This window comes from Bos grunniens, chromosome 4 (genome assembly GCF_055505025.1).
Source record: "Bos grunniens cultivar Pamir isolate PY7600 chromosome 4, Bosgru_T2T1.0, whole genome shotgun sequence".
Classification (NCBI taxonomy): Eukaryota; Metazoa; Chordata; class Mammalia; order Artiodactyla; family Bovidae; genus Bos; species Bos grunniens.
Genome location: NC_141168.1, coordinates 64,111,531 through 64,138,790, shown reverse-complemented (window position 1 = coordinate 64,138,790; position 27,260 = coordinate 64,111,531). Strand labels below are relative to the sequence as shown.

At 39.2% G+C, this 27,260-nt stretch overlaps 1 protein-coding gene across 3 annotated transcripts in view; it reads right to left on the bottom strand.

Moving 5' to 3' along the window:
* ZNF277 (zinc finger protein 277) overlaps window positions 1-27,260 on the bottom strand; it is a 135,563-nt gene that overhangs the window by 60,137 nt on the left and 48,166 nt on the right. For all 3 annotated transcript variants that reach the window (XR_015162548.1, XM_086396607.1, XM_086396608.1), the window contains one exon: window positions 1,277-1,478. Coding sequence is in view for 2 of the 3 variants with exons in the window: in XM_086396607.1 (XP_086252733.1) it covers window positions 1,277-1,478 (202 nt within the window). In the remaining variant the exon portion in view is untranslated. The remainder of the gene's footprint in view (window positions 1-1,276; window positions 1,479-27,260) is intronic.

Sequence of the window (27,260 nt, the reverse complement as noted above, 5' to 3'; positions counted from 1 at the left end):
AAAATACACTTAAAAAGTTGGCTACTATTTATTGGGTATGAAGGATATCAGATGCTAGTTGGTGCTACACGTATCTTGTTTTTATACAAAGCTCAACAATCTTATGAGGGCTGGTGTTACCCCCATTTTATAGATAAGAAAACTGATGCTTAGAGAAGTAAGAAGCTTGCTGGGAGTTATATGGTAAGAAAGTCACTGAGTCTGCATTCAATCCTAGGCCTGCTGGGTTTCACAGTCCACTCTTAATAATACAGCTTGCTGTTTGCAAAACCCATCCTAAGAAAGAAGTCGCTTGCTAAGAATAATGTGGTCTGGCAGATACAGAATTTAGATGCAAGGATATTACAATATCTGGGTTACTCTAATGCTCTGTAGCCTAATTCTAATAGAATTAGGCTATTCTAATGTTTGAGATGCAGAACATCTCAAAATGGGACTTTACCAGATACACCAAAATGTGTGCTTTCAGTAACTATACTAAGCTAGTTAACTACCACCATCTTGTTTGCAAGGTGTTTTCAACTGATAATGACCTACACATAACTACTCCATTATACCTGCTTCAGAGAAGGCATGTCTCTTAGACAATCACTTCTGAGAATCGGTCTAGAATTAGCGAGTCTAGCTCACTTCAGGATCCAGCTATACAGGTTAGGTTCCTACATTTCTCACCATGTCCAGGGTTGGCAGTTACTCAACCACTCACACCTATCTTCTCTTCATCTTCCTTACCCTCTTCCTCTAAGCACCTCAGTCACTGATCTTAGCTGCTGTCTCCTTTTATACCCCTTATACCCCTCTGGGTTGTTGAAAGACTCAGTCTTTTTCTGATTTTCAACTTTATCATAACACTTAAGATTCAAGATCCCCTTTCCCCCAAACCTCCCTTTGGGTGGCTTAAAAAAAAAAAAATTTTTTTTTTTTTTTTAACCAAGTTTATTCTGGGCTGTCGGGAAGAACTCACTTAGCTGGAGAATGTGTGTATCCTGAAATATAAAAAGGACATCAATCTGATAGAGACCAACAATGCAAAAAATTTCATGAGATGTGGTAAAGGGAGTATTATCAACTCTTTAGAAAGTTGATCTGCTTCCAGAATTTGTAGAAATACAACAGTATGTAACATTTTCAAATACAACTTGCTCAAGAATGCAAATAAGCTCAAAGTTGAAAAAAGGCTAAGTTGAAACCTGAAAAAGAGTATGAATTTTCATATTTCTACAGAAATAATTAAGTTAGTAAACCTAATTCTTCTATGGATGAAAACAAAATTTACCTTCGGAAATCAGCAACCAACTTGACATCAGCTATGACAATCTTATGTTCAATAATCATGTGTTTCAGAAGTTTGTCTTGTTCAACCACAGGAAAATGTTCTTCACAGAAAATACAAGGCACAGATGGAGAACCTTCTAAGCTGGTGGTGCCACCTGGACTTTCTGGCAGAGAAAGCGGCTCCAGGATATAATCCTTAGTGTCTGGGAGAGACAAAAAGAAAGAAGAAAAAAGCTGAAATCAACTCCCTTTAGATGGATGATTTCTCGCCTCCTGCATTAAAAGGATCCTAAAGATGTTTACATAATATCTAAAAGAAAATACACAAAAACAGAGAGCAAGATACTTTATTACATGTTAAATAGCTTCTGCAACCCAGAGGCAAGGAGTATTACAAAGCAGCTCAAACTCCCCATTTGCTGGCTTGAATGGGGGAAACTCATTTGTCAGGACAGCTGTGCAACCCCATTCTTGGACACTGGCCAATGGCAGCAACTCTAGGGGGACTTGAGAGGGAGGCTGCAGCACGCTGGGTTAAGGTTCTAAGTCTCAAATGTGACCTATGGCCGAGAGTCATGACACTGGGAGGTAAATGGTATATACTGAGGCTACAGGTGATGCCAGGACAATCTCTTTAGCTGCTTCCTGTTGCACCTGCAAACTTTTTCCTGTCTCTGATTATCTGACATGTGAGAAGAAGGTAAGTCTCACATTGGGTTGACACAGCATGTGCTGGGTGGCCCAGGTGGCAATTTGTGATTTGATTTATGTCTATCATTTGCTTACTACACAGTTGTATATCATAACTCAAGTTCTTGTGAACAAAGAGATGAATGTCAGTCACTAGACATACATGATGAACCTTTTTCATGTCTACATTATTCCTTTCCCTAACATCACCTACAGAATCTTTAAGAGTTGAGGTGTTTAAGATCTACAGCTCTGAATTAAGGGCCTTGAATTAGAGACAGTTTTATCACGATTTCTCTTCAGTCTTCTAGACTGAACCTGTCACTGTAGGCATACTACTGAGTAGTTAGCAACCAGGTAACTAGTGGAAGGCATTTGGCATCTGAAGAAGGGCTTTAGAAAGACAGCTTTAGACTTTAGAAAGACAGCTGTTTCACAGACGGCAGTCTCTGGAATTAGGTTACTATTTAATTCTATGTTAAATTTTATTTATTTTTTATTTTACTTTACCTTATTCCTAAATGCCTTTTTAAATGAATAACTAACTGATCAGTTACTGGTACACTGCTGACCCCGGTCTCAGAACTGGATAAATGATGCAAGAGGGCAGCATTCATTCACTCACTCAACAAAACCTAGCTGAATATCTACTGAGTGCTGGCCGTTTCCTGTTTGATGCTGCATGATACTATTCTTACCATCAAGGCTAAAGGGCAGAAAAGTTAAAAGGATAGAGAGAGAAGGGGGGAAAGAGAGATATGGGGAGATAGGGAGGGAGAGAGAAGAGGAGGCAGGGAGGGAGGGAAGTAGGGAATATACAGCGCTTATGGGAGCATGGGACAGAGGAGTTTAAGTGAGCTTCAGGAAAGTGCCCCGTAAGGAATGTCCTCTAACACATCACTCATAATAGAGGATGCTAAATCAAACTGTTTATTTTAGTTACATAAAATTATTAAATATCAAGAAAGAGAAAACAGGGTACATATGACAATAGGGAGAATATGAAAAATGTTTCAGCACTTTAAAAGCATTATTAGTAAAACTGGCATGTTACCAATTATTACATTCATAAATTAGGTAATGAAATCAAGGATTTCTGGAATTCTATAGCTCTTTAGTTGTAGGATATATTTTTCAGTTACATGTTAAATTCTGTAGGAACTTAAACCTGCACGTGAAAAATAGGTGAGGAAAGAGACAGGGATATGCTTATGAAACTCTACAATATTTTACATTCCCTAGAATAAGATAACAAAAGGCAGCATATTCTAAGTAGACAATAACCTGCCATCTAGGAAGATGCTCTTCTCCTAAATTTGACTGAAATATCTGTAAATTCACTTATCTTAACGGAAGCAAAGAAACAATATATTAATAATCACCATCAACAGCAAGAACTAACCTTACTAGATGTTTGCTATTTGTAAATTACCAGCAAAGTGTTTAGAGAACTTTCACAATCCTAACTTCCTTGTTGGATTAGTACTATCACAATCCCCATCTCTCAGATGAGAACTGAGACTTAAAAAATTAAATAATTTCCCCAAATCACAGTGTTAGTAAATGGCCTAAGCCTTACAAATAGCCGTGAAAAGAAGACAAGTGAAAAGCAAAGGAGAAAAGGAAAGATATACCCATTTGAATGCAGAGTTCCAAAGAATAGCAAGGAGAGATAAGAAAGCCTTCCTCAGTGATCAGTGCAAAGAAATAGAGAAAAACAACAGAATGGGAAAGACTAGAGATCTCTTGAAGAAAATTAGAGATACCAGGGAACATTTCATGCAAACATGGGCACAATCAAGGACAGAAATAGTATGGACCCAACAGAAGCACAAGATATTAAGAACAGGTGGCAAGAATACACAGAAGAACTGTACATGCATTCTTTACATGTATTCATAGAACTGTAACTGGTACCCCTATTCATACAGCCTTTTCAGACAGAAACCTGAGAGGCTTCCTCATGTCCTTCTCCTTTACTCCCTGTGGCCAACATTACTCAGAACTCTCAGTTTAATCTTCAGAGCCTCCTCTCTCTTCCTCCCTTCTGAGCACTGCCAACACTGCTGCCTCAGATAAGCTCTTAAACTTGAACATCTGCAATAGTCTTCCCACTGGTTAGTCTCTCCCATCTTCAGACATGACCTCTTTCCAATCCATTCTCCCCATATCAGTTTAAAACAGGAGTGGCCCTTCTTCCTGCAGGAAAAGGCCTAAACGCCTTAAGGAGTTAGGTGTAGGTTGAGAGATCAAAAAAAGATCTTAATGACCCAGATATCCACAGTGGTGTGATCACTCACCTAGAGCCAGACATCCTGGAGTGTGAAATCAAATGGGCCTTAAGAAGCATCACTATGAACAAAGCTAGTGGAGGTGATGGAATTCCAGCTGGGCTATTTCAAATCCTAAAAGATGATGCTGTGCAAGTGCTGCCCTCAATATGCCAGCAAATTTGGAAAACTCACTAGTGGCCACAGGACTGGGAAAGGTCAGTTTTCATTCCAATTCCAAAGAAAGGCAATGCCAAAGAATGCTCAAACTACCTCACAATTGCACTCATCTCAGATGCCAGTAAAGTAATGCTCAAAATTCTCCAAGTCAGGCTTCAGCAATATGTGAACCATGAACTTTCAGATGTTCAAGCTGGTTTTAAAAAAGCAGAGGAACCAGAAATCAAATTGCCATCATCTGCTGCATCAGCAAAAAAGCAAGAGAGTTCCAGAAAAAACATCTACTTCCGTTTTATTGATTGTGCCAAAACCTTTAACTGTGTGGATCACAATAAACTGTGGAGAATTCTTGAAGAGATGGGAATACCAGACCATCTGACCTGCGTCTTGAGAAATCTGTATGCAGGTCAGGAAGCACAGTTAGAACTGGACATGGAACAACACACTGGTTCCAAATAGGAAAAGGAGTACGTCAAGGCTGTATATGGTCACTGTGCTTATTTAACTTATACGCAGAGTACATCATGAGAAACACTGGGCTGGATGAAGCACAAGCTGGAATCAAGATTGCTGGAGAAATACCAATAACCTCAGATACGCTGATGACACCATCCTTATGGGAGAAGGCAAAGAACTGAAGAACCTCTTGATGAAAGTGAAAGAGGAGAGTGAAAAAGTTGGCTTAAAGCTCAAAATTCAGAAAACTAAGATCATGGCATCCAGTCCCATCACTTCATGGCAAATAGATGGGGAAACAATGAAAACAGTGGCAGACTTTATTTTTGGGGGCTCCAAAAACACTGCAGATGGTGACTTCAGCCATGAAATTAAAAGACGCTTGTTTTTTGGAAGGAAAGCTATGACCAACCTAGACAGCATATTAAAAAGCAGAGACATTACTTTGCCAACAAAGGTCCGTCTAGTCAAAGCTATGGTTTTTCCAGTAGTTACGTATGGATGTGAGAGTTGGACTATAAAGAAAGCTGAGTGCCGAAGAATTGGTGCTTTTGAACCGTGGTGTTGAAGAAGACTCTTGAGAGTCCGTTGGACTGCAAGGAGATCCCACCAATACATCCTAAAGATCAGTCCTGAGTGTTCACTGGAAGGACTGATATTGAAGCTGAAACTCCAATACTTTGGCCGCCTGATGTGAAGAGCTGACTCACTGGAAAAGACCCTGATCCTGGGAAAGATTGAAGGCAGGAGGAGAAGGGGACAACAGAGGATTAGATGGTTGGATGGCATCACCGACTCAATGGACATGAGTTTGAGTAAACTCCAGGAGTTTGTGAGGGACAGGGATGCCTGGCGTGCCGCAGTCCATGTGGTCGCAAAGAGTAAGACACGACTGAGCGACTGAACTGAACTAGTAATTTGAACCCAAATTCAAACAGTATATTCTTCTGCCTCCAACATCAAAAGGCAATTCCTCAATCTGTATTTCTTCTTTAAACTCTGTGTTCAGTTTTGAATTCATATGTATTTATAAGACATACTGAATTTACATATATTCTGCCAGTGTCCTGCAATCTCCCTCATATCACCTCCACCAGCAACTCTCAAACCTCAGCAGCCCACATACTTCAAAAACCAGTGGGTACAGTTATCACTCAGTTCAGTTCGGTTGCTCAGTCCAGTCCGACTCTTCACGGCCCCATGGCTGCAGCATGCCAGGTTTCCCTGTCCATCACCAACTCCCAGAGCTTGCTCAAACTCATGTCCCTCGAGTAGGTGATGCTATCCGACCATCTCATCCTCTGTCGTTCCCTTCTCCTTCTGCCTTCAGTCTTTCCCAGCATCAGGGTCTTTTTCAACCAGTCATCTCTACAGTTAACTACAGATAACTACAGTGGTAGTTACCTCTACCACTGTTATTAATTCCTGAGGCTTTACTGCAAACTCTCTACTATTCGTCTGTGGATCATGTGTCTTCCCTTTTGCATATGCGTTCAATGCCAGTTTCTCTTTTTTTCAAACTATTGGACCTAAATGTTCACACGTACTAGAACCAATTGCTTATTGTCACTGTAAGTGTATACAGGAACAAAATCATGAGTCTTCAAATTTTATGTATGAGGAACGTGTGGTTTGAGAGACACTCCATTCTAAAGAAGATCAGTCCTGGGTGTTCTTTGGAAGGAATGATGCTAAAGCTGAAACTCCAGTACTTTGGCCACCTCATGCGAAGAGTTGACTCATTGGAAAAAGACTCTGATGCTGGGAGGGATTGGGGGCAGGAGGAGAAGGGGACGACAGAGGATGAGATGGCTGGATGGCATCACTGGCTCGATGGACATGAGTTTGAGTGAACTCCGGGAGTTGGTGATGAATAGGGAGGCCTGGCATGCTGCGATTCACAGGGTTGCAAAGAGTTGGACACGACTGAGCGACTGAATTGAACTGAACTGAAGTTGTATTTGGGAAGTTGACTTACTATGTATCCAGAAAACAAAAAAATTTTAACAGAACAATTTTAGATTACAAGAGTTAATAAATTTCTTATTCCCTGATCATTTAGCATTGTGCTCAAATTCTGACAGCATTGATCATAAGACCTAATTTGTTTGCCTTCAGATTGTTAGTCTCTAGAAGACAAGGGGAGTACTGGTCATCTTTATTTACCTGGCACATACTCTGTGTACTATTACCCTACCATGAGTACCCACCATCAAGCAGTGTATTGACTTTGTGCCAGGCACTGTTAAGCACTTTACAGGTACAGTATTGAGTCAATTAACCCCCTCAATAATCCTATGACAGAGAGTCAGTTTCTACATCTATACTACAGTTGAGGAAACTTAGTCACTGAGAGGCTAAGTGACTTGCCCTAGACAGCTAGTAAGTGGTAGAGCCAGGATTTGAATCCAAGCAGTTTGGCTCTCAAGCATTAGTAGCACTCTCAACCCATGTTGTTCTGTTGCATCTGACTCTGCGACCCCATGGACTGCAGCATGTCTAGGTTTCCCTGTCCTTCACCATCTCCTGGAGCTTGCTGAAACTCATGTCCATTGAGTCGGTGATGCCACCCAATCATCTCATCCTCTCTCATCCCCTTCTGCTCCTGCCTTCTATCTTTCTCAGCATCAGGGTCTTTTCTAATGTGTTGGCTTTTTCTATGATCCAACGGATGTTGGCAATTTGATCTCTGGTTCCCCTGCCTTTTCTAAATCCAGCTTGAACATCTGGAAGTTCTTGGTTCACATACTGTTGAAGAGTAGCTTGAAGAATTTTGAGCATGACCTTACTAGCACGTGAAATAAGTGCAATTGTGCAACAGTCTGAACATTCCTTGGCATTGCCCTTCTTTGGGATTGGAATGAAAACTGACCTTCCCGAGTCCTGTGGCCACTGGTGAGTTTTCCAAATTTGCTGGCATATTGAGGGCAGCACTTGCACAGCATCATCTTTTAGGATTTGAAATAGCCCAGCTGGAATTCCATCACCTCCACTAGCTTTGTTCATAGTGATGCTTCTTAAGGCCCATTTGATTTCACACTCCAGGATGTCTGGCTCTAGGTGAGTGATCACACCACTGTGGATATCTGGGTCATTAAGATCTTTTTTTGATCTCTCAACCTACACCTAACTCCTTAAGGCGTTTAGGCCTTTTCCTGCAGGAAGAAGGGCCACTCCTGTTTTAAACTGATATGGGGAGAATGGATTGGAAAGAGGTCATGTCTGAAGATGGGAGAGACTAACCAGTGGGAAGACTATTGCAGATGTTCAAGTTTAAGAGCTTATCTGAGGCAGCAGTGTTGGCAGTGCTCAGAAGGGAGGAAGAGAGAGGAGGCTCTGAAGATTAAACTGAGAGTTCTGAGTAATGTTGGCCACAGGGAGTAAAGGAGAAGGACATGAGGAAGCCTCTCAGGTTTCTGTCTGAAAAGGCTGTATGAATAGGGGTACCAGTCACAATTCTATGAATACATGTAAAGAAGCAGGATTTTTATTTACTGAAAAGTGAAAGTCGCTCAGTCGTGTCCGACTCTTTGTGACCCCATGGACTATACAGTCCATGGAATTCTCCAGGCCAGAATACTGGAGTGGGTAGCCTTTCCCTTCTCTAGGGGATCTTCCCAACCCAGGGATGGAACCCAGGTCTCCCGCATTGCAGGTGGATTCTTCACCAGTTGAGCCACCAGGGAAGCCCTATTTTGTGAGAGGGATGGTAATAAGTTAAGTTTTGGATCGCTCAGGTGATCTGCTCAGAATTTTAGATACTCCCGACAGGCCTGGTGCACAAAGACAGTGCTAGTGTCTCATGTGATGCATTAGTACCATTCTTTGTGCCTGCCAGCTCCCTAGCTGCTTGACCTACTCCATCTCTCCATGCTCAACAACAGCAAATATCTCTGCTGTAATTAATTGTTTTCAGGTATATTTCTGCCACTAGGGTACTCTGTGAATTCTTCAAGGTCGATGACTAAGTCTTACTGATTTCCAGGTCTCTGTTGTAATTATACAGTGCCTGAAACATAGATTACATCTGACAAGTGTTTGCTGATAGTGGACCAGAGGTTCTTACACCTTTAACTCAGTTTCTAGGTAAATTCTATTTTAGGGAACACCTGTGGCTGTCTGTCTTTAGAGGAACTTTCTCTGCCCAAGATTGAGAGTAGTCCAACTTTATTTATAGCTAGATCTTCAGTGCTGTGGCCCTTGGGGCAACAGCCCACTACTAATTAATAAATAATGATATAAAAATTACATTGAATACCAAGATCACCAAAAATACTATTGAGTGTAGTAAAAGTATTTTATCTTTAATTAGGGATTTAAAAAGTACTCTTATTTTTTCATGTAAATTAGTAATGCAAATTGTTAAAAAAAAGTAAATAGTTTATGTAAATTAGTATGATTGAAGCGAGCCCCTCAAATACTAAGCCCTGTATCAGCAGAGGCAACTCAATAAGATTTTCCAAATAGTTTATTTCCAGCAGTCACCATAAGAATCATATTTATATCTTACCAAGTGGTAAAAAGACAACAGAAGCAGAAATATATAATTCTTTGTTACAAGAACCTTAAACTCTAAAAGGCCAGAGGAAGTAAATTGTATCTAGCTCCCTTCAGCAAGCAGGCAAAGCATCTTGGAAATTCTGCTTTGGCCCCAAATTGGCTTCACACATTTGTTACAAATTAACAACAAATTATCTGCTCTAGTTCTCACTTTGAACAGCAACTCTGTTCAAATGAACTGTGAAAAATACTATCCCCAAAGAACTGCATTTTTGAGGAGATGCTATGCCGATCATAAACAATTTTATTGACTTTGGGTTAACATCCTCAAAGTGTCAAATTATTATTCTAGAATAGTGCTTCTCAAAGTTTAATGTGCACATAATCACCTGGAGATTTTGTTGATGCACCTGATTCAGAAGGTGTCATGGCCAGGGAAACGTGCCAATGAGATCTCTGGCTGCTATGACTGTAATTGAAAGAAGGCCTCAGTGCTGTGCTCTGAAATCCCACTTCCACTTCCACTGAAGCAGAGCTTTCCATACAGTGCTCTCAGTAAATGACTGGAGGCAGCACAAATAGTAAGGCAGACTCATTCCTGTGAGAGATGGAACTTCTGCCTTACTAGTTCTAACACTGGCTGGAGGACTCTCCCTTGGCTTGCCAGAAAATTGCTTAGTACTGTGCTAAACTCTTAGATCCTACACAATCCTCCCTTAGCTCTTTCCTTCACACAGGTCAGACCTACTTCTCCTTTTTCCCTCTGGCGTCTTCCCTAACACATCTCTTAAGATGTCAAATCCCATCTTGGTGTGTGCTTCTTGGAGGACATGAATTAACAAAGTAGAACCAGGAGGCAGATAGGCTTAAAATCCTGCATGTCTCAGTTCCCAGATGATGTCAGCCCACTCATCCATCCATAAACCACACTTTGAGTGGCAAGGTTCTATCCAGGGAATAAAGCAGTCACGAATTTACAACATACCTAAGTGCTAGGAGGGGTAGTCCTAGACTTTACAATATATCATTACTGCCAAACAAACAGTTGGCTGCTGGTACTTTGAAGAAAAAATAAGATGACTGAGGTTTCTGTCGGCCTTAAGTCTAATGAGAGAATAAAAGCCCAAGTCAAAAAATAATTGATTACTTTTCCAGCATTCCTTTGTAAGGACCTGCAGTATATCCCACATATCATTTCCCCTTTAAGAAATCCCCGCAACCTGCTTTTGCAAACTCTAAGTAGTCATGCCCTTCGCCAGGGGATTTTCCTGACCCAGAGATTGAACCCAGGTCTCCTGCATTGCAGGCAGCTTCTTTACTATCTCAGCCACCAGGGAAGCTCCAGTATCACCACACTATTAGTGAAACTGAAAACAAAACAAGAAAAGCAGTAATTTGGTGATATACTCAATCCAGATAAAATTGGTTTAGTTCCTACTCTCATATGATCATCTAATTAATTGATCAGTTCAGTTCAGTTGAGTCGCTCAGTTGTGTCTGACTCTTTGCAACCCTACAGACTGTGGACGCCAGGCATCCCTGTCCATCACAAACTCCCGGAGTTTACTCAAACTCATGTCCATTGAGTCGGTGACGCCATCCAACCATCTCATCCTCTGTCTTCCCCTTCTCTTCCCACCTTCAATCTTTCCCAGCATCAGGGTCCTTTCCAATGAATCAGTTCTTCACATCAGGTGGTAAAAGTATTGGCACTTCAGCATCAGTCCTTCCAATGAATATTCAGGACTGATTTCATTTAGGATGGATGGGTTGGATCTCCTTGCAGTTGAAGGGACTCTCAATAGTCTTCTCTAACATCACAGTTTAAAAGCATCAATTCTTTGGCGCTCAGCTTTCTTTATAGTCCAACTCTCACATCCACTTTGACGGACCTTTGTTGGCAAAGTAATGTCTCTGCTTTTTAATATGCTATCTAGGTTGGTTGTAACTTTTCTTTCAAGGAGTAAGCATCTTTTAATTTTATGGCTGCAGTCACCATCTGCAGTGATTTTGGAGCCCCCCCAAAATAAAGTCTGTCACTGTTTCCATTGTTTCCCCATTTATCTGCCATGAAGTGATGGGACCGGATGATATGATCTTAGTTTTCTGAATGTTGAGCTTTAAGCCAACTTTTTCACTCTCCTCTTTCACTTTCATCAAGAGGCTTTTTAGTTCTACTTCACTTTCTGCCATAAGGGTGGTGTCATCTGCATATCTGAGCTTATTGATATTTCTCCCGGCAACCTTGATTCCAGCTTGTGCTTCTTCCAGCCCAGTGTTTCTCATGATGTACTCTGTATATAAGTTAAATAAGCAGGGTGACAATATACAGCCTTGACGTCCTCCTTTTCCTATTTGGAACCAGTCTGTTGTTCCATGTCCAGTTCTAACTGTTGCTTCCTCACCTGCATATAGGTTTCTCTAGAGGCACGTCAGGTGATCTGGTATTCCCATCTCTTTCAGAATTTTCCACAGTTTATTGTAATCCACACACTCAAAGGCTTTGGCATAGTCAATAAAGCAGAAATAGATATTTATCTGGAACTCTCTTGTTTTTTCGATGATCCAGCAGATGTTGGCAATTTGATCTCTGGTTCCTCTGCTTTTTTCTAAAACCAGCTGGAACCTCTGGAAATTCAGGGTTCACGTACTGTTGAAGCCTGGCTTGGAGAATTTTGAGCATTACTTTATTAGTGTGTGAGATGAGTGCAATTGTGTGGTAGTTTGGGCACTCTTTGGCATTGCCTTTCTTTGGGATTGGAATGAAAACTGACCTTTCCCGGTCCTGTGGCCACTGCTGAGTTCTCCAAATTTGCTGGCATATTGAGTGCAGCACTTTCACAGCATCATCTTTTAGGATTTGAAATAGCTCAACTGGAATTCCATCACCTCTACTAGCTTTGTTCATAGTGATGCTTCCTAAGGCCCACTTGATTTCGCATTCCAGGATGTCTGGTTCTAGGTGAGTGATCACACCATTGTGATTATCTGGATCATGAAGATCTTTTTTGTATAGTTCTGTGTATTCTAGCCACCTCTTCTTAATGTCTTCTGCTTCTATTAGGTCCATACCATTTCTGTCCTTTATTGTACCCATCTTTGCATGAAATGTTCCCTTGGTATCTCTAATTTTCTTGAAGAGATCTCTAGTCTTTCCCTTTCTATTGTTTTCCTATATTTCTTTGCATTGATCACTGAGGAAGGCCTTCTTATCTGTCCTTGCTATTCTTTGGAACTCTGCATGCAAATGGGTATATCTTTCCTTTTCACCTTTGCCTTTCGCTTCTCTTCTTTTCGCAGCTATTTATAAGGCCTCCTCAGACAACCATTTTGCCTTTTTGCAGTTCTTTTTCTTGGGGATGGTCTGTCTTGATTGCTGCCTCCTGTACAATGTCATGAACCTCCGTCCATAGTTCTTCAGGCACTGTCTATCAGATCTAATCCCTTAAATCTATTTCTCACTTCCACTGTATAATCAGAACGGATTTGATAGGTCATACCTGCATGGTCTAGTGGTTTTCCCCACTTTCTTCAATTTAAGTCTGAATTTGGCAATAAGGCATTCATGATCTGAGCCACAGTCAGCTCCTGGTCTTGTTTTTGCTGACTGTAGAGAGCTTCTCCATCTTTGGCTGCAAAGAATACAATCAATCTGATTTCAGTATTGACCATCTGGTGATGTCCATGTGTAGAGTCTTCTCTTGTGTTGTTGGAAGAGGGTGTTTACTATTACCAGTGCATTCTCTAGGCTCAGAGGTTAAAGCGTCTGCCTGCAATGCGGAGACCTGGGTTTGATCCCTGGGTCGGGAAGATCCCCTGGAGAAGGAAATGGCAACCCACTCCAGTATTCTTGCCTGGAGAATCCCATGGATCGGGGAGCCTGGCGGGCTACAGTCCATGGGGTTGCAAAGAGTTAAACACTACTGAGCAACTTCACTTTCACTTTCTCTTGGCAAAACTTTTTTAGCCTTTGACCTGCTTTATTCTGTACTCCAAGGCCAAATTTGCCTGTTACTCCAGGTATTTCTTGACTTCCTACTTTTGCATTCCTGTCCCCTATAATGAAAAGGACATCTTTTGGGGGTGTTAGTTCCAGAAGGACATAAAAACTGGAATATTGAGATAGGTAGAGTATTTTTTTTTGCTTTTGCTGGTTTAATTCTGAAAATGCTATAAACTCCTAGTTTCCTATGTAAACATTTCCTTTACATTTGTTCTTTATAGATATTAATGTAATTTATTTGATTATAGCTTACATGCGGGCTCACTCACTCAGCTGTGTTCAACTCTTTTGCAACCTCATGGACTGTAGCCTGCCAGGCTACTATCCAGGTAAGAATACTGGGATGAGTTGCTATTTCCTCCTCTAGGGAATCTTTCTGACCCAGGGGTTGAACCCATGTCTCCTACATTTGCAGGCAGTTTATGAACTGTCTTAGCCACCTGGGAAGCCTTTGATTATAGTTTACTTACATATTTTAACAAGCCTGGACAATATTTTCAGGCTTGTTTTCTAAGCTTTTGATCTGAAGAAACCATGTCTTTCCAGAGGATTTAAATGCCTAATCAATTCATTGGTTATGTGTTGATTTTATTCTGAAAAAGTTAAACTCCAAGGTTTATTGATTTCTAAATTCTTGAAAGTAAAATTACACTACAAAATGGCCTTCTACTTCTAAACAAGTCAGTTCTTTGATTTCTACGAGTGGCTCCCCTGCAGATCCATTTGGAAAACTGCAAAGATGGGGTCTAGGATTTAACCATAATTAATCTATAAAGCTCAGAATAAGGGTATAATTAAGATATTTATTTAACTACCCTGGGGCTAATCATTCATTTTGTAAATTAATGAGGCCCAATATTTAAAAGATCAATTTACTAAACTCCTACTAAGAGTGGGAGCGTGTGTGGGGACGGATGTAAACCGGCACTATCGCATAGTCTCAGCAGCACACTGGGACAGCTGATGAGGCTGCGCTGGATTAGTATACACATCGATACCGGTGGAAGGTCTGATCCGTCTTCTGGTATGAAAAAGTTAAGAGCACATTCAATCCTGAAACCTAATAAATCCATACTTGAAAATTTAAGGAGCTAATTTAACAGGCAAAAAGCTATGAAAACTTTATTACAGCATCATCTATAAAGTAAAGTAATAGAAACAACCTAAATGTCATGCAAATGGAAATTGTTCCATAATACATGGCAAATCTGTGCCGCATAACACTATGAATTTGCTAACTAGCAATTATGAAAACAATGGAGAGATACTGACAAACATGTTTGATATTATCTGAAAAGAGCCTAATCCACAATGAATTGCAAACAATTTATGACACATACACAAGTATACATGTACATACATTCAAACACAACTGCAAGGTTTGAAAGAAAATATACAAAAGAATGAGAGATTACGAATGCATTTATTTACCCCAATCTTTAACACTGAAAATTTCTTAAATAAAAACATGCTATCTGATGAGTTCCTAAATGTGACTGTGACAGATAAAATTAAGAAAGAAGTAAAGCCAGCTCACTTTAACTCAGTCACTAAGTCTTGCTACCTGAGATAAAAAATTTTGATTAAACGTATCATTTAAAAATTGAATGCCTATTATGCATAAGGCATATTCTAGATACTCGAAGAAACACAAAGATCTTTAGTAAAAACCCCTACCGTGAAGAAGTTGTTAGTCTAGAAGAAAATATGAGACAACTATACAACAATTATAAGTGAAGTTGATCATATACATCAAGGGCTAAGGATAGGGATGAAAAAATAAATCTGGAGAAATAAAGGGGTGTCTTCACAGAGGATTCAAAGGTAAAGAATTTCAGCAAGTACACATAGGTTGTTTAAAAGTCCAAATAGTTCAACTAGTGCTCGAGTCTCATTAAGAAAAGGCTGTAAAAGTAGGTGGATCACGTGCTGATGAACTTTAATGCCAAGCCAAAGATTTATATTTAATTTGAAAGTTGTGAGTAGATCCTGAAAGTCTTTAATTAGGGAAGCAACACAATGTACTAGGTCACAAAGCAAGTCCTAACAAAGTGAAAACAAAAGATACAAATATTTGTGGGATGCAGCAAAACAAGTATTTACAGGGAAGTTTATATTGGTAAACGTGTATGTTAAAAGGAAGATCTCACATTAACAAACTGTAATTCAAGGAACTAGTCAAAGAAGAACAAACCAAGCTTCAAGTGGACAGAAGGGAAATAAATGAGTGAAATAATGAAATAAATGAAATAGAGAATAGAGATTAAGAGAATAGGAAAAAATATAGAAAAAAGTCAACAAAATTAAGAGTTGGCGTTTTGAAAAGATAAACTCAAAATTAGGAATGAAAGAGGGAGATACTATAACTAATAACACAGAAATACAAAGGATCATTCGAGGGTACCATGAATAATTATACTCCAACAAATTGGATAACCTAGAAGAAATGAATACATTCCTAGAAACATACAATGTACCAAAACCGAATCACAAAGAAGCAGAAAATCTAAGACACTATAAGAAAACTACAGGCTAATATCCTTAATGTGTAAAGATGCAAAAATTCCCAACAAAATACTAGCAAGCCAAATTCAAGAGGACATTAAAAGGATCACGCATTATAACTGAATGGAATTTATCCTTGGGATGCAAGAATGGTTAAGCATATGAAAATCAATCAGTGTGGTATATACCACATTAACAGAACGAAAGCTCTGAATCACAGGACCATCTCAATAGACGAAAAAAAGCACTGACAGAATTCAACATCCTTTCATGATAAAAACACTCAATAAACTAGAAAAAGAAGGAGCTTATCTTTAAAAAAAAGGTGATTACCTTAACATAATAAAGGCCATATATAAAAAGCTCATAGTGAACATCATATATAATTATTGTGAAAACTGAATGCTTTCACGCTAAGATGAGGAACAAATTAAGGATCCCCACTCTCGGCATTTATATTTAATATAATACTGGAAGTCCTAGAAACTAGGTCAGAAACAAACAAGAAACAAAAATGGCATCCAAATAAGAAAAGAAGTGATGTTCGCAGATTACATAATCTTGAATGTAGAATATTGTAAAGGTTACTCACACAGAAAACATTGCTTAGAACTAATAAACAAATTCAGCAAAGTTGCAGGACACATAATCAACATACAAAAATCAGTTGTGTTTCTTCTATATACCAGCAATGAATTTTCTGAAAAGGAAATTCAAGAATTCAATTTATAATAGCATCAAAAAAGAACACAAAAGGGGCAAAAAGACTTGTACCATGTAATAGATTAGAGGCTGCAGAAATGGCTTGATTTCTTGCTCAGATTACAACTCATGAGATGATATTAAGCTCCTTTGCAAATGTCATATGAAGGCTGTGCAGAATCCAAAATGTTGGCTGGGGCCTCATTTCCATGATACAAATTTGTACTTTCAGAACTACTGAATGGTGAACTGTGATTAAGTTTCCTTTCTCAGGCAGCTTTCTTGGCAATCGATTACTTGCCTGGTTTATACATGATTCATTCTTATCTTAATCCATTCCATAAAGAGGAATTAGTAGTGTCTACTTTAATAATGCAGTAGTAACAATAATGTGAAAGCAACAGCTGTTTGAAATATAAGTTCGTGACATTTCAGAGGGAAATAAATCCTAGGAAGAGAAAGTAAATGGATAAAAATAAATCCTTTATTAATATGATAAATGATTATTTGTAGATTTTAAGCCAGACAAGATTTCTACTGTTAAAAATGTACTTTAAAACACATATGGTTAAGTATATTCATTTCAACAGAAATATTTTCTCTAATGCTAAACTTTATTGGCAAGGAGAGATTTCAAATCCAAAAGGAGTTGGAATGAAAGATTAAAAAACCATATTCTGTGTTATTATTTTAAACGCTGCCTCATATCACTGATATCTCACATCCTCTACTGCTCTGACTGTATACCATCAAAGACACCTTGGAGTATTTCAATATAAAACTACTATAAGTTTTTATCTGATAGAAGTGCTGGGATTCCAAGTAGAATTCAAGGCTGTGTGTGTGTGCGTGTGTGTGTGCATGTGTGTGTAAGTAGAATTCAAGGCTCTGGTGTGTGTGTATTACATTCTAAGTAATGCAACAAATAGGAATTAAGTCTTCAACTTTATCTCCCTCCCCCCAGTAGAAGGCAGTAGTAGGCAAGAGGCAGGGATTTGGGACTATAAATCTGAAAATAAAAAAGGTATTAAAAATTTCACCTCAGTTAATGGAAAACTTAGTTAACCAGGATAACCAATTTCAAACAATGCTGATGATCCTGACAGTAGACCAATATAACAGAAGACACTAATAAACAAGACTTTTTGGCATGAATGGAGAAACAAAGCTAACTGGTGAATATTCTTATTTACTGAAGCGGTAAAGAATCTGCCTGCAGTGCAGAAGCCTCAGGAGACATGCGTTCAATCCCTGGGTCAGGGAGATCCCTTGGAGATGGGCATGGCAGTCCACTCCAGTATTCTTGCCTGGAGAATCCCATGGACAGAGAAGCCTGGCTGGCTACAGTCCATAGGGTCGCAGAGTCACACCACTGAAGCGACTTAGCAGGTAGCATGCACACATGGAGGGAAAAGATGGAAAAGAAGGAAGGGTAAATTCTGACTTATAAACACCTGATGGTTATCTGCCTACCTTATGCTTTCTAAACAAGTGGTGTCCAGTGGAGATTTCACAGTGCATCCACAGAAGTTGGGTTTAACCTAATTTAAATGATTTGATTTGACAGGCAATTACCTTGGAATTAATATTCTAGTCAATATTTTAATGAAACGGGTTGGCAACTAGAAAACTGTAAATACCTATCTGATATTTCCTTATCAAGTATAATTAGTGTTTTTGATAGAATTATACTTTTTTCTGAGTTATGGAACTAATATATTCCTATTTAAAAAATTAAAGAGCTATGTCATCTTTTAATTTTAATGTCTGGTGTCTTAATTCATCAATATAAATAATTTGTTAGTACAATAAATAGTTTTGTTTACAGAACAAGCTAAAAATATTTTTAGGCAAAGAAAAGTACATTAAGAAATAGGAACTTCTCAAAAGCACCACATACCACTGATTCAAATTCTTGTTTTAGAACATTTTACTTCTTCACTCTTATATACATATATATGTATGTATATATCAGATGTCAATTAGTTCCCTGAAAAAATTAAGTTTTTTTCTTTCACTTAATGAAATGTATTGTTAACAGTTCTACGGATGCATTTCTTTATTTGGCTTATGTCCCAAATATATTAATAATGTAGAATAAAGACAAGCAGTAGTTTCAAATTAGTATGTGTGCTGAATGGATTTTTCATGTGGAGAAAAGAACATGTTAACTGAATATGTTCTCTGCTCTTTTGACAAGCAATTTTGCTATTTTTAATACTAAATACAATGACAAACTGTAAAACTAAGAAAATCTGTTAATTCTTTTTTGATCTTTGGGTGATCTGTTAAAGGTAACAACTACTAATTTATTCTAACTCCTTTAGAAGAAAATCTATTATTAAAACAGTGGACCTTGGCTATGGTAGTACTTACTACATTATTTGACACTGGATAAATCAGCTGAGATTCCGTCTGACGGATTTTAATTGTAGAAACAGTAAAAGACCTCTTTATAACAGCCTTCTCAGCAATAAAGCAGCTCTGTAATAATGAGGCTCTGAAGAATATGAGGATAAAAAATAATAACAGATTGCCTCTAAAGCCCTGATATTGAAATAGAAACTTTCCAAAAGTTAGGCAAAGTCTTAGCTGATAGTCACTGTATCATTCAGTTTTATAAAAATATTTTTCTAGAAAGTAATTTTTCCCTCAAGCCCACTTTCAGGCAAAAGGCCGTGCTAGATGCTGGGGAGCAAATGAAGAAGAGCGGCTGTGCCTTTAAGGAACTCGTATCTTTTCCACCAGGGAGGCTGATCATGTTCAGATACATCTCACACAACCTAGAATGTCCGAACAACCAGAGGAGAGAAAAGAACGAAGCATAATGCCAAGGCAGCCTGTATCCACCAAGTGAAATGCCGAAGCCCTGCATGCATTTCTTGGCTCCAGTCACATGCCAGCCTGCTTGGGTAGTTGTTTGATCTTACTCTGAGGTCTTTAACAAATCCTTTTTCTACACCTTATTTGGAGCTGCTGCTTTTAGAACAACATACTTATGAGTAGTCTCTTAAAAAGCTTCGGCAAAACACTTGAGATTCAATCATTTTATTTCAGGACAATTAAAGGAAATAATTCTTAATTTACTTGTCCACTGACAACCGCCCTTGTATCTTCAGTGAAGTTTAATATAATCCTACCTCCACAATACAAAATAATCTTCTCTAAATGTGACTGACTACATCACAAAAATCACTTGACTTCCAATACAAAAAAAGGGGAAATAAAAAACTGCTGGACAATAAAACACACAACAGATTTTAGTCCTAGAATTTCAATATAGTACTACTTTCCCATGGTTTACATCATAATTACAAAAATTCATCCAAAAAGTGATATAAATTATGTATCTCTAAAATAGGCGGAAGGTAGTCAACATAAGGTTGTACATGTTGCAAATTACTCATGCAACAGCAAATACAGACTTTTGCCAGCAGTTAATCTGACTAGTGCTGGCTTCCTTGAGATGTCCAAATGCAACTTTACTAAAAATGATAGTACCTTAAAAAATACCTTTAGCTACTTCTATTTTCAGGTAGTGATTCTCAAACCTGACAGTACCTATAACTCACCTAGGGATCTTTGGGAACATGCTGTTTTTCACATATACATTCTAACATAATCACTCTGTGGTAACTGGGACATGTTTTATGTACATCCACAAGGTACTGTTCTAAGGAAAACCTGTTATGATCAATTCTATGACTTCATAATTTAGTATAAGAGTAAAATGACAGACATTTTATGGAGGAAGATTAAAAAATGATTTCTGGTTTTCAGAAAAACAACATCTTTTCTATAGGTTTTAGAAGGGCTATTTTGTGATAGATAAAATTATATTTTGTGGATAATAAGCTGACTAAAGAGAGAAAGGGCTTCCCTGGAGGCTCAGACGGTAAAGAATCCGCCTGCAATGCAGGAGATGTGGGTTCGATCCCTGTGTTGGGAAGATTCCCTGGAGGAGGGCATGGCAACCCACTCCAGTATTCTTGTCTGGAGAATCCCCATGGACAGAGAAGCCAGGCAGGTTACAGCCCATGGGGTCACAAAGAGTCGGACCCCTACTGAGCAATGAAGCACAAGAGCACAAAGAATGTTCAAGCTGGTTTTAGAAAAGGCAGAGGAACCAGAGATCAAATTGCCAACATCTGCTGGATCATCAAAAAAGCAAGAGAGTTCCAGATAAATATCTATTTCTGCTTTATTGACTATGCCAAAGCCTTTGACTGTGTGGATCACAATAAACTGTGGAAAATTCTGGAAGAGATGGGAATACCAGACCACCTGACCTGCCTCTTGAGAAATCTGTATGCAGGTGAGGAAGCAACAGTTAGAACTGGACATGGAACAACAGACTGGTTTCAAATAGGAAAAGGAGGACGTCAAGGCTGTATATTGTCACCCTGCTTATTTAACTTATATGCAGAGTACATCATGAGAAATGCTGGACTGGAAGAAGCACAAGCTGGAATCAAGATTCCAGGGAGAAATATCAATAAGCTCAGATATGCAGATGACACCACCCTTATAGCAGAAAGTGAAGAAGAATTAAAGAGCCTCTTGATGAAAGTGAAAGAGGAGAGTGAAAAAGTTGGCTTAAAGCTCAACATTCAGAAAGCTAAGATCATGGCATCCGGTCCCATCACTTCATGGGAAATAGATGGGGAAACAGTGGAAACAGTGTCAGACTTTATTTTGGGGGACTCCAAAATCACTGCAGATGGTGACTGCAGCCATGAAATTAAAAGACGCTTACTCCTTGGAAGGAAAGTTATGACCAACCTAGATAGCATATTCAAAAGCAGAGACATTACTTTGCCAACAAAGGTCCGTCTAGTCAAGGCTATGATTTTTCCTGTGGTCACGTATGGATGTGAGATTTGGACTGTGAAGAAGGCTTATCACCGAAGAATTGATGCTTTTGAACTGTGGTGTTGGAGAAGACTCTTGAGAGTCCCTTGGACTGCAAGGAGATCCAACTAGTCCACTCTGAAGGAGATCAGCCCTGGGATTTCTTTGGAAGGAATGATGCTAAAGCTGAAACTCCAGTACTTTGGCCACCTCATGCGAAGAGTTGACTCATTGGAAAAGACTGATGCTGGGAGGGATTAGGGGCAGGAGGAGAAGGGGACGACAGAGGATGAGATGACTGTATGGCATCACTGACTCAATGGACGTGAGTCTGAGTGAACTCCGGGAGTTGGTGATAGACAGGGAGGCCTGGCGTGCTGTGATTCATGGGGTCGCAAAGAGTCGGACACGACTGAGCGACTGAACTGAACTGAACTGAACTGAATCAAATTAAAGTCATTACAATATGTTTCTTTAATATAAACCTGATCATGTGTGTGTTAGTCACTCAGTTGTGTCCAACTCTTAGCAACCCCAAAGACTGTAGCCCAACAGGCTCCTCTGTCCATGGGATTCTCCAGGCAAGAATACTGGAGTGGCTTGCCATTCCCTTCTCCAGAGGGTCTTCCTGACCAAGGGATCGAACCCTGGTTTCCTGCATTGCAGTCAGATTCTTTACTGTTTGAGCTACAGGGATGGGGGAAACTGAAGAATAATGTCAGCATAACACAGAAGTTGTATTAGTTCATGTGTATTTTTTCCCAGCAAAATAATGATTTGAAGCACTCACAGCATGCTTTCTCATTATTTAAAGAAAGTCTGAGCAATATATAACAATCTTTAACAAAACTCTTGAGAATTCTAGTTAAGTTCTTCTTTACAGCAAGCAGGGGCTTCAAGACTGCTACTCTTTCCATTAAGCCAAGCTATTCAAGGAAGCTGATAATGCAGATCAGCAAGGTGCAATGACTTTTCTTCCTGTATTAAAAAACACCTGACTGACAGAGTATTTTCAACAAATGGTATGGAACAAATGGACATTCACAGGCAAAAAACAAAAACAAAAAACCAGAAAGAATCTAGGCACAGACCTTACAACCTTGAAAAAATTTAACTTAAAATGGATCAAAGATCTAATTGCAAAACACAAAATTGTAAAACTCTTAGACAACAATGCCAACTAAAGATGCCACTGGCTATCCAGCTCTATAAGGACTGAGTAATTAGCCACCATGGTTGCTAGCTTTCAACACACCCTTAAAGGAGTTCAGGGAGGAGATTAGGAAAAAGGCACTCTGTTCTGGGAAAACTGGCAGAACAGGCTTTCAGATAGTGAGATATTTTCAGGAGAAAGTTTTTTTAAATGAACCTGGATTCTTGCATCTTCCTATACTTAGAAAAGTACTAAAACCATTAACTAAGATATCTGTACCTCATGATTAGCAGCAACCTTCTACCAAGAGGAGTGCTTAGTTGCATATACCACCTTTGCCAAAATCATAAATATATGTCCTTGCTTACCTCTTTGGAAAGGTTTCTCAGAGCTGAGAGGCTGTCTTCCGGGCAACAGTCCTTAGTAAGAAACTGAATAAACCAGACTTACAGCTTTTATGTTGCTCATTTTAAAGTCAATAATAACAGAGGAGAAAACCTTGATGACCTTTATAATGCCTTTTTAGAGGCAACACTACAGAAAGGATCCATGAAAGATAACTGATAAGCTGAACTTCATTAAAATTAAAAACTTCCAATCTGAAAAAGACAGTATCAATAAAATAAGAAGCTGAAGCTGAGCCACAGACTGGGAGAAAAGATTTGCAAAAGATATACCTGATGAAGGACTGTTATCCAAAAATATACAAAAACTCTTATAACTGAACAATAAGATAACAGCCTGATTAGAAAATGGGCTGAGGATTTTTATTACTTTTTCATTTAATTTTTTCATTGACGTATAGTTAATTCACAATATTATATGAGGCCGAAGAGATTAACAGACATCAAAGAAGATATACGAAGGCAAATAAGCATGTGAAGAGATGCTCTATATCACATGGTTCCAGGTAAATGCAAATTAAAACAAGATTCCACTATACAGCTATTAGAATGGCCAAGACACTGAACACACCAAATGCTGGTGAGGATATGGAGCAGCAGAAACTCTCATTCATTGCTGGCTGGAACACCACATGCTACGGTTACTTTGGAAGACTGTGTGACAGTTTCTTACAAAACTAAACATACTTTTACCACACAAACCAGCAATTGTACTGCTGGGTGTTTATCCAAAGGAGTTGAAAACTGATGTCCACACCAAAATCTGCAGTGTTTACAGCAGCTTTAAGCACAATTGCTAAAACTTGGAAGCAACCAAGATTTCCTTCAGTAGGCAAGTGGATAAATCAATCTTCGTACAATCCAGAAAATGGAATACTATTCAGCACTAAAAAATATACGAGCTATCAAGACATAAAAATACATGGAACAATCTTAAATGCATATGACTAAGTGAAAGGAGCCAATCTAAAAATGCTGCATAACGTTTCTAACGGTTCTAACTACATGACATTTTGGAAAGGCAAAACTATGGAGACCATGAAAAGATCAGTGGTAGCTGGGATGGGGGTGGGAACAGACCATTATGTAGAACATAGGAAAAGACTCTGATGCTGGGAGGGATTGGGGGCAGGAGGAAAAGGGGACGACAGAGGATGAGATGGCTGGATGGCATCACTGACTTGATGGACATGAGTCTGAGTGAACTCCGAGAGTTGGTGATGGACAGGGAGGCCTGGAGTGCTGCGATTCATGGGGTCGCAAAGAGTTGGACACGACTGAGCAACTGAACTGAACTGAGATGATTTTTAGAGCAGTGAAAATACTCTGTATGATATAATAATAATGGATATATGCCATTACACATTTGTCCAAACCTTTAGAATGTACAACACCAAGGGTGAACTATGTAGTCCAAAATAAACAATGGGCTTTGAGCGACCCCATGGACTGCAGCCTATCAGGTTCCACCATCCATGGGATTTTCCAGGCAAGAATACTGGAGTGGGTTGCCATTTCCTTCTCCAGGAGATTTTCCTGACCCAGGGATTGAACTCGGGTCTCCTGCACTGTAGGCAGATGCTTTACTGTCTGAGCCACCAGGGAAGTCCCCAATGTAGATTCATACTTGGTTAAAAAAAAAAATGTACCATTCTGGTGAATAATGTTGATAACGGGAAAAGCTATTCGCGTATTGGGGTAAGGAGTATATGAGAAACCTCTGTACCTCTCCATTTTGTTGTGAATCTCAAACTGTTCTTAAAAAAAGTCTTAAAACACCTGATTGATAGATGTCTACACACTGAGTCGCATATTTAATTTGATAAAATTGATCTTCATTAGGAGCAAATGTCTCCAAGGAGCTACAGTTCGAAGGAGGCAGCGTGAATTCCAGTGTTCAATGACAAAGAATTAACTGGACTGTGATTCTGAATGTAAACCCAGTGGAGACTTAACCATGCTGCTCTTTTTATTAGGACTGCTCTGGTTTACAAAGTTCTATTGGTTTTGAGTCATCTATCCTTACCCTTATCTCCAAGCCTCCACCCACAACAAAGGCTATTTGTACTGCATGCTTCAGTAGAATGCAAAGTTTTTCAGGAATGCATATAAGGTTACTACAGCAGAAGCACCTTTGTTGCTTGTACATAACGAAGTATTTTTAGGGCTTCCCTCCTGGCTCAGCTGGTAGGGCATCCACCTGCAATGCGGGAGACCTGGGTTTGATCCCTGGGTTGGGAAGATCCCCTAGGTAAGGGTAAGGCTACCAACTCCAGTATTCTGGTCTGAAGAATTCCATGGACTGTATAGTCCATGGGGTTGCAAAGAGTTGGAGATGACTGAGCGACTTTCACTATTTCACACTGGGACAGAGGAGGACATCTAGTGACAATATAGCTCAGGTTTTAGAAAAACCCTTAATAAAAGGACCCATGGGCTAGGCAATCACATTACTCCACATAGAGAAAAAGTGCTTCTGCTATAGCACATCTCAGCTTATAGCTAGTGAGGATGTAGAATCAAAACTCCACTTGAGGGATAAGAAAACTGTGACCTAAAAGCTTTTTTCTACTTTAAATCTTGTCTCCCTAGTAAAGTATTACAACAAGCTTTCTTATAGAGGCCAATGCTCATTATGTCAAGTGACTGGCCGTCATAACAGTTTCTGCATCACGTTATAGCCAAGTCAACAAGGAGGCTTTGTCCTTCCCCAATGCAGTTGCAGTTTTATTCTGCAAAACAGTGACAAAATAGTACTTGTCTTACCAGGACAAGCTTTATAACCAATTTTTTACTGGAATGGATTTATTCCCCCCAAATCTAGATATAAAATTGCCATTCTGAGAGAGAAATACTAGAGAAAGGCAGCAGGCATCACTCAAGAGTCCCAGTCTGTAAGATTCAGGACACTGACACATGGAACATCAAAGAGGTGCAGAGTCTTAAAAGTGAAGAAACCTCTCAAGAAATCTAGATTAAAACAAAGTGCTCAAGTGACCGTGCATTTGAAGTTATTAAGTGGCAAATCAATGAAACCTCACTAAATGTTTATCTAAACCACCTGAAATAGATACACAATAATTACCTTTAAAAAACTGACCGCAATTCAAAATAAGCAACCCACGGAAAGAGTTATATATACTGACAAAATTGCAGCCCACCCCTAGTTTTGGTATGATTTACTTTGATCTGAAGGTACATAATTCCACAAAATCCACTTTGGATTTTAATTTGGACATGCAAAAAAAAAAAAAGAAAGTTCAGAAGCAATGATCTATAAATTACTCTTTGTAATTCCTGTGTTATAAAATCACTTCAAATTTCAAGTTTTCACCACATGATTCTATGTGGGATAAAACTCTATACAAAAACAACAGAAAAAGACAGAAAAGAAACACACTGTAAATCCTTAAGGACCATACAGATAAACTCACCTTCATACCAAATTGTCATGAGGTACCTTAGACTTCTCAGAAATCCACTCAAAACCATTCAGAATCATTTGGATGGGTCTTACATTGAGCCAGAGTTAACAAAACTTCAGCTTTCTCCATGAAAGGAGATGCTGAGCTCCACTTGCTTGAGAATTTCAATTATCAGAGGGAGCATGCAGGGAAATCTTGGGTAAGGTCTCCAATGGAACAAGCTGCCACCACTATTATTTTGAAAATGCAGTGGCCTCAGATCCCTTCGTGGAATGAGACATCAATAGTAGAGAACACCCTGTTTTCCCCTATCCTTCTCAGATCTGATGACTCAACCTCCTAGTCCTCTTCCAGTCAGCAGATATTCCCTACCAGTGAGAGGTTCACTACAAAAAAGAATGGAAAAACAGGAAAGGGGGAAAAAAATGAAGAGATCTTTTGGAAGCAGGCAAGAGATTAAAAAACAAAACCAAAAACACTGCAAACAGCCAGCAAACCAAGTCACATGTTAGCAATTATTAAAAGGGCTGTTCATTGCCCTTGCTCTCTTCCCTCCATTCCCCAACCTCTTTTCATTCTCAGATCTGACTCTATAAAGCTTTAAAGCACGTATAAAATAAGACTTAAAACACAATAGGGAAATATTTGATTGATAAAATCAATAAAGATAAGATCAGCATCAAATTGGAAGGACTGATGCTAAAGCTGAATCTCCAAAACTTTGGCCACCTGATGCGAAGAACTGACTCCTTGGAAAAGACCCTGATGCTGGGAAAGATTGAAGGCAGGAGAAGTGGACGACAGAGAACGAGATGGCTGGATGCCATCACCAACTCTATGGACATG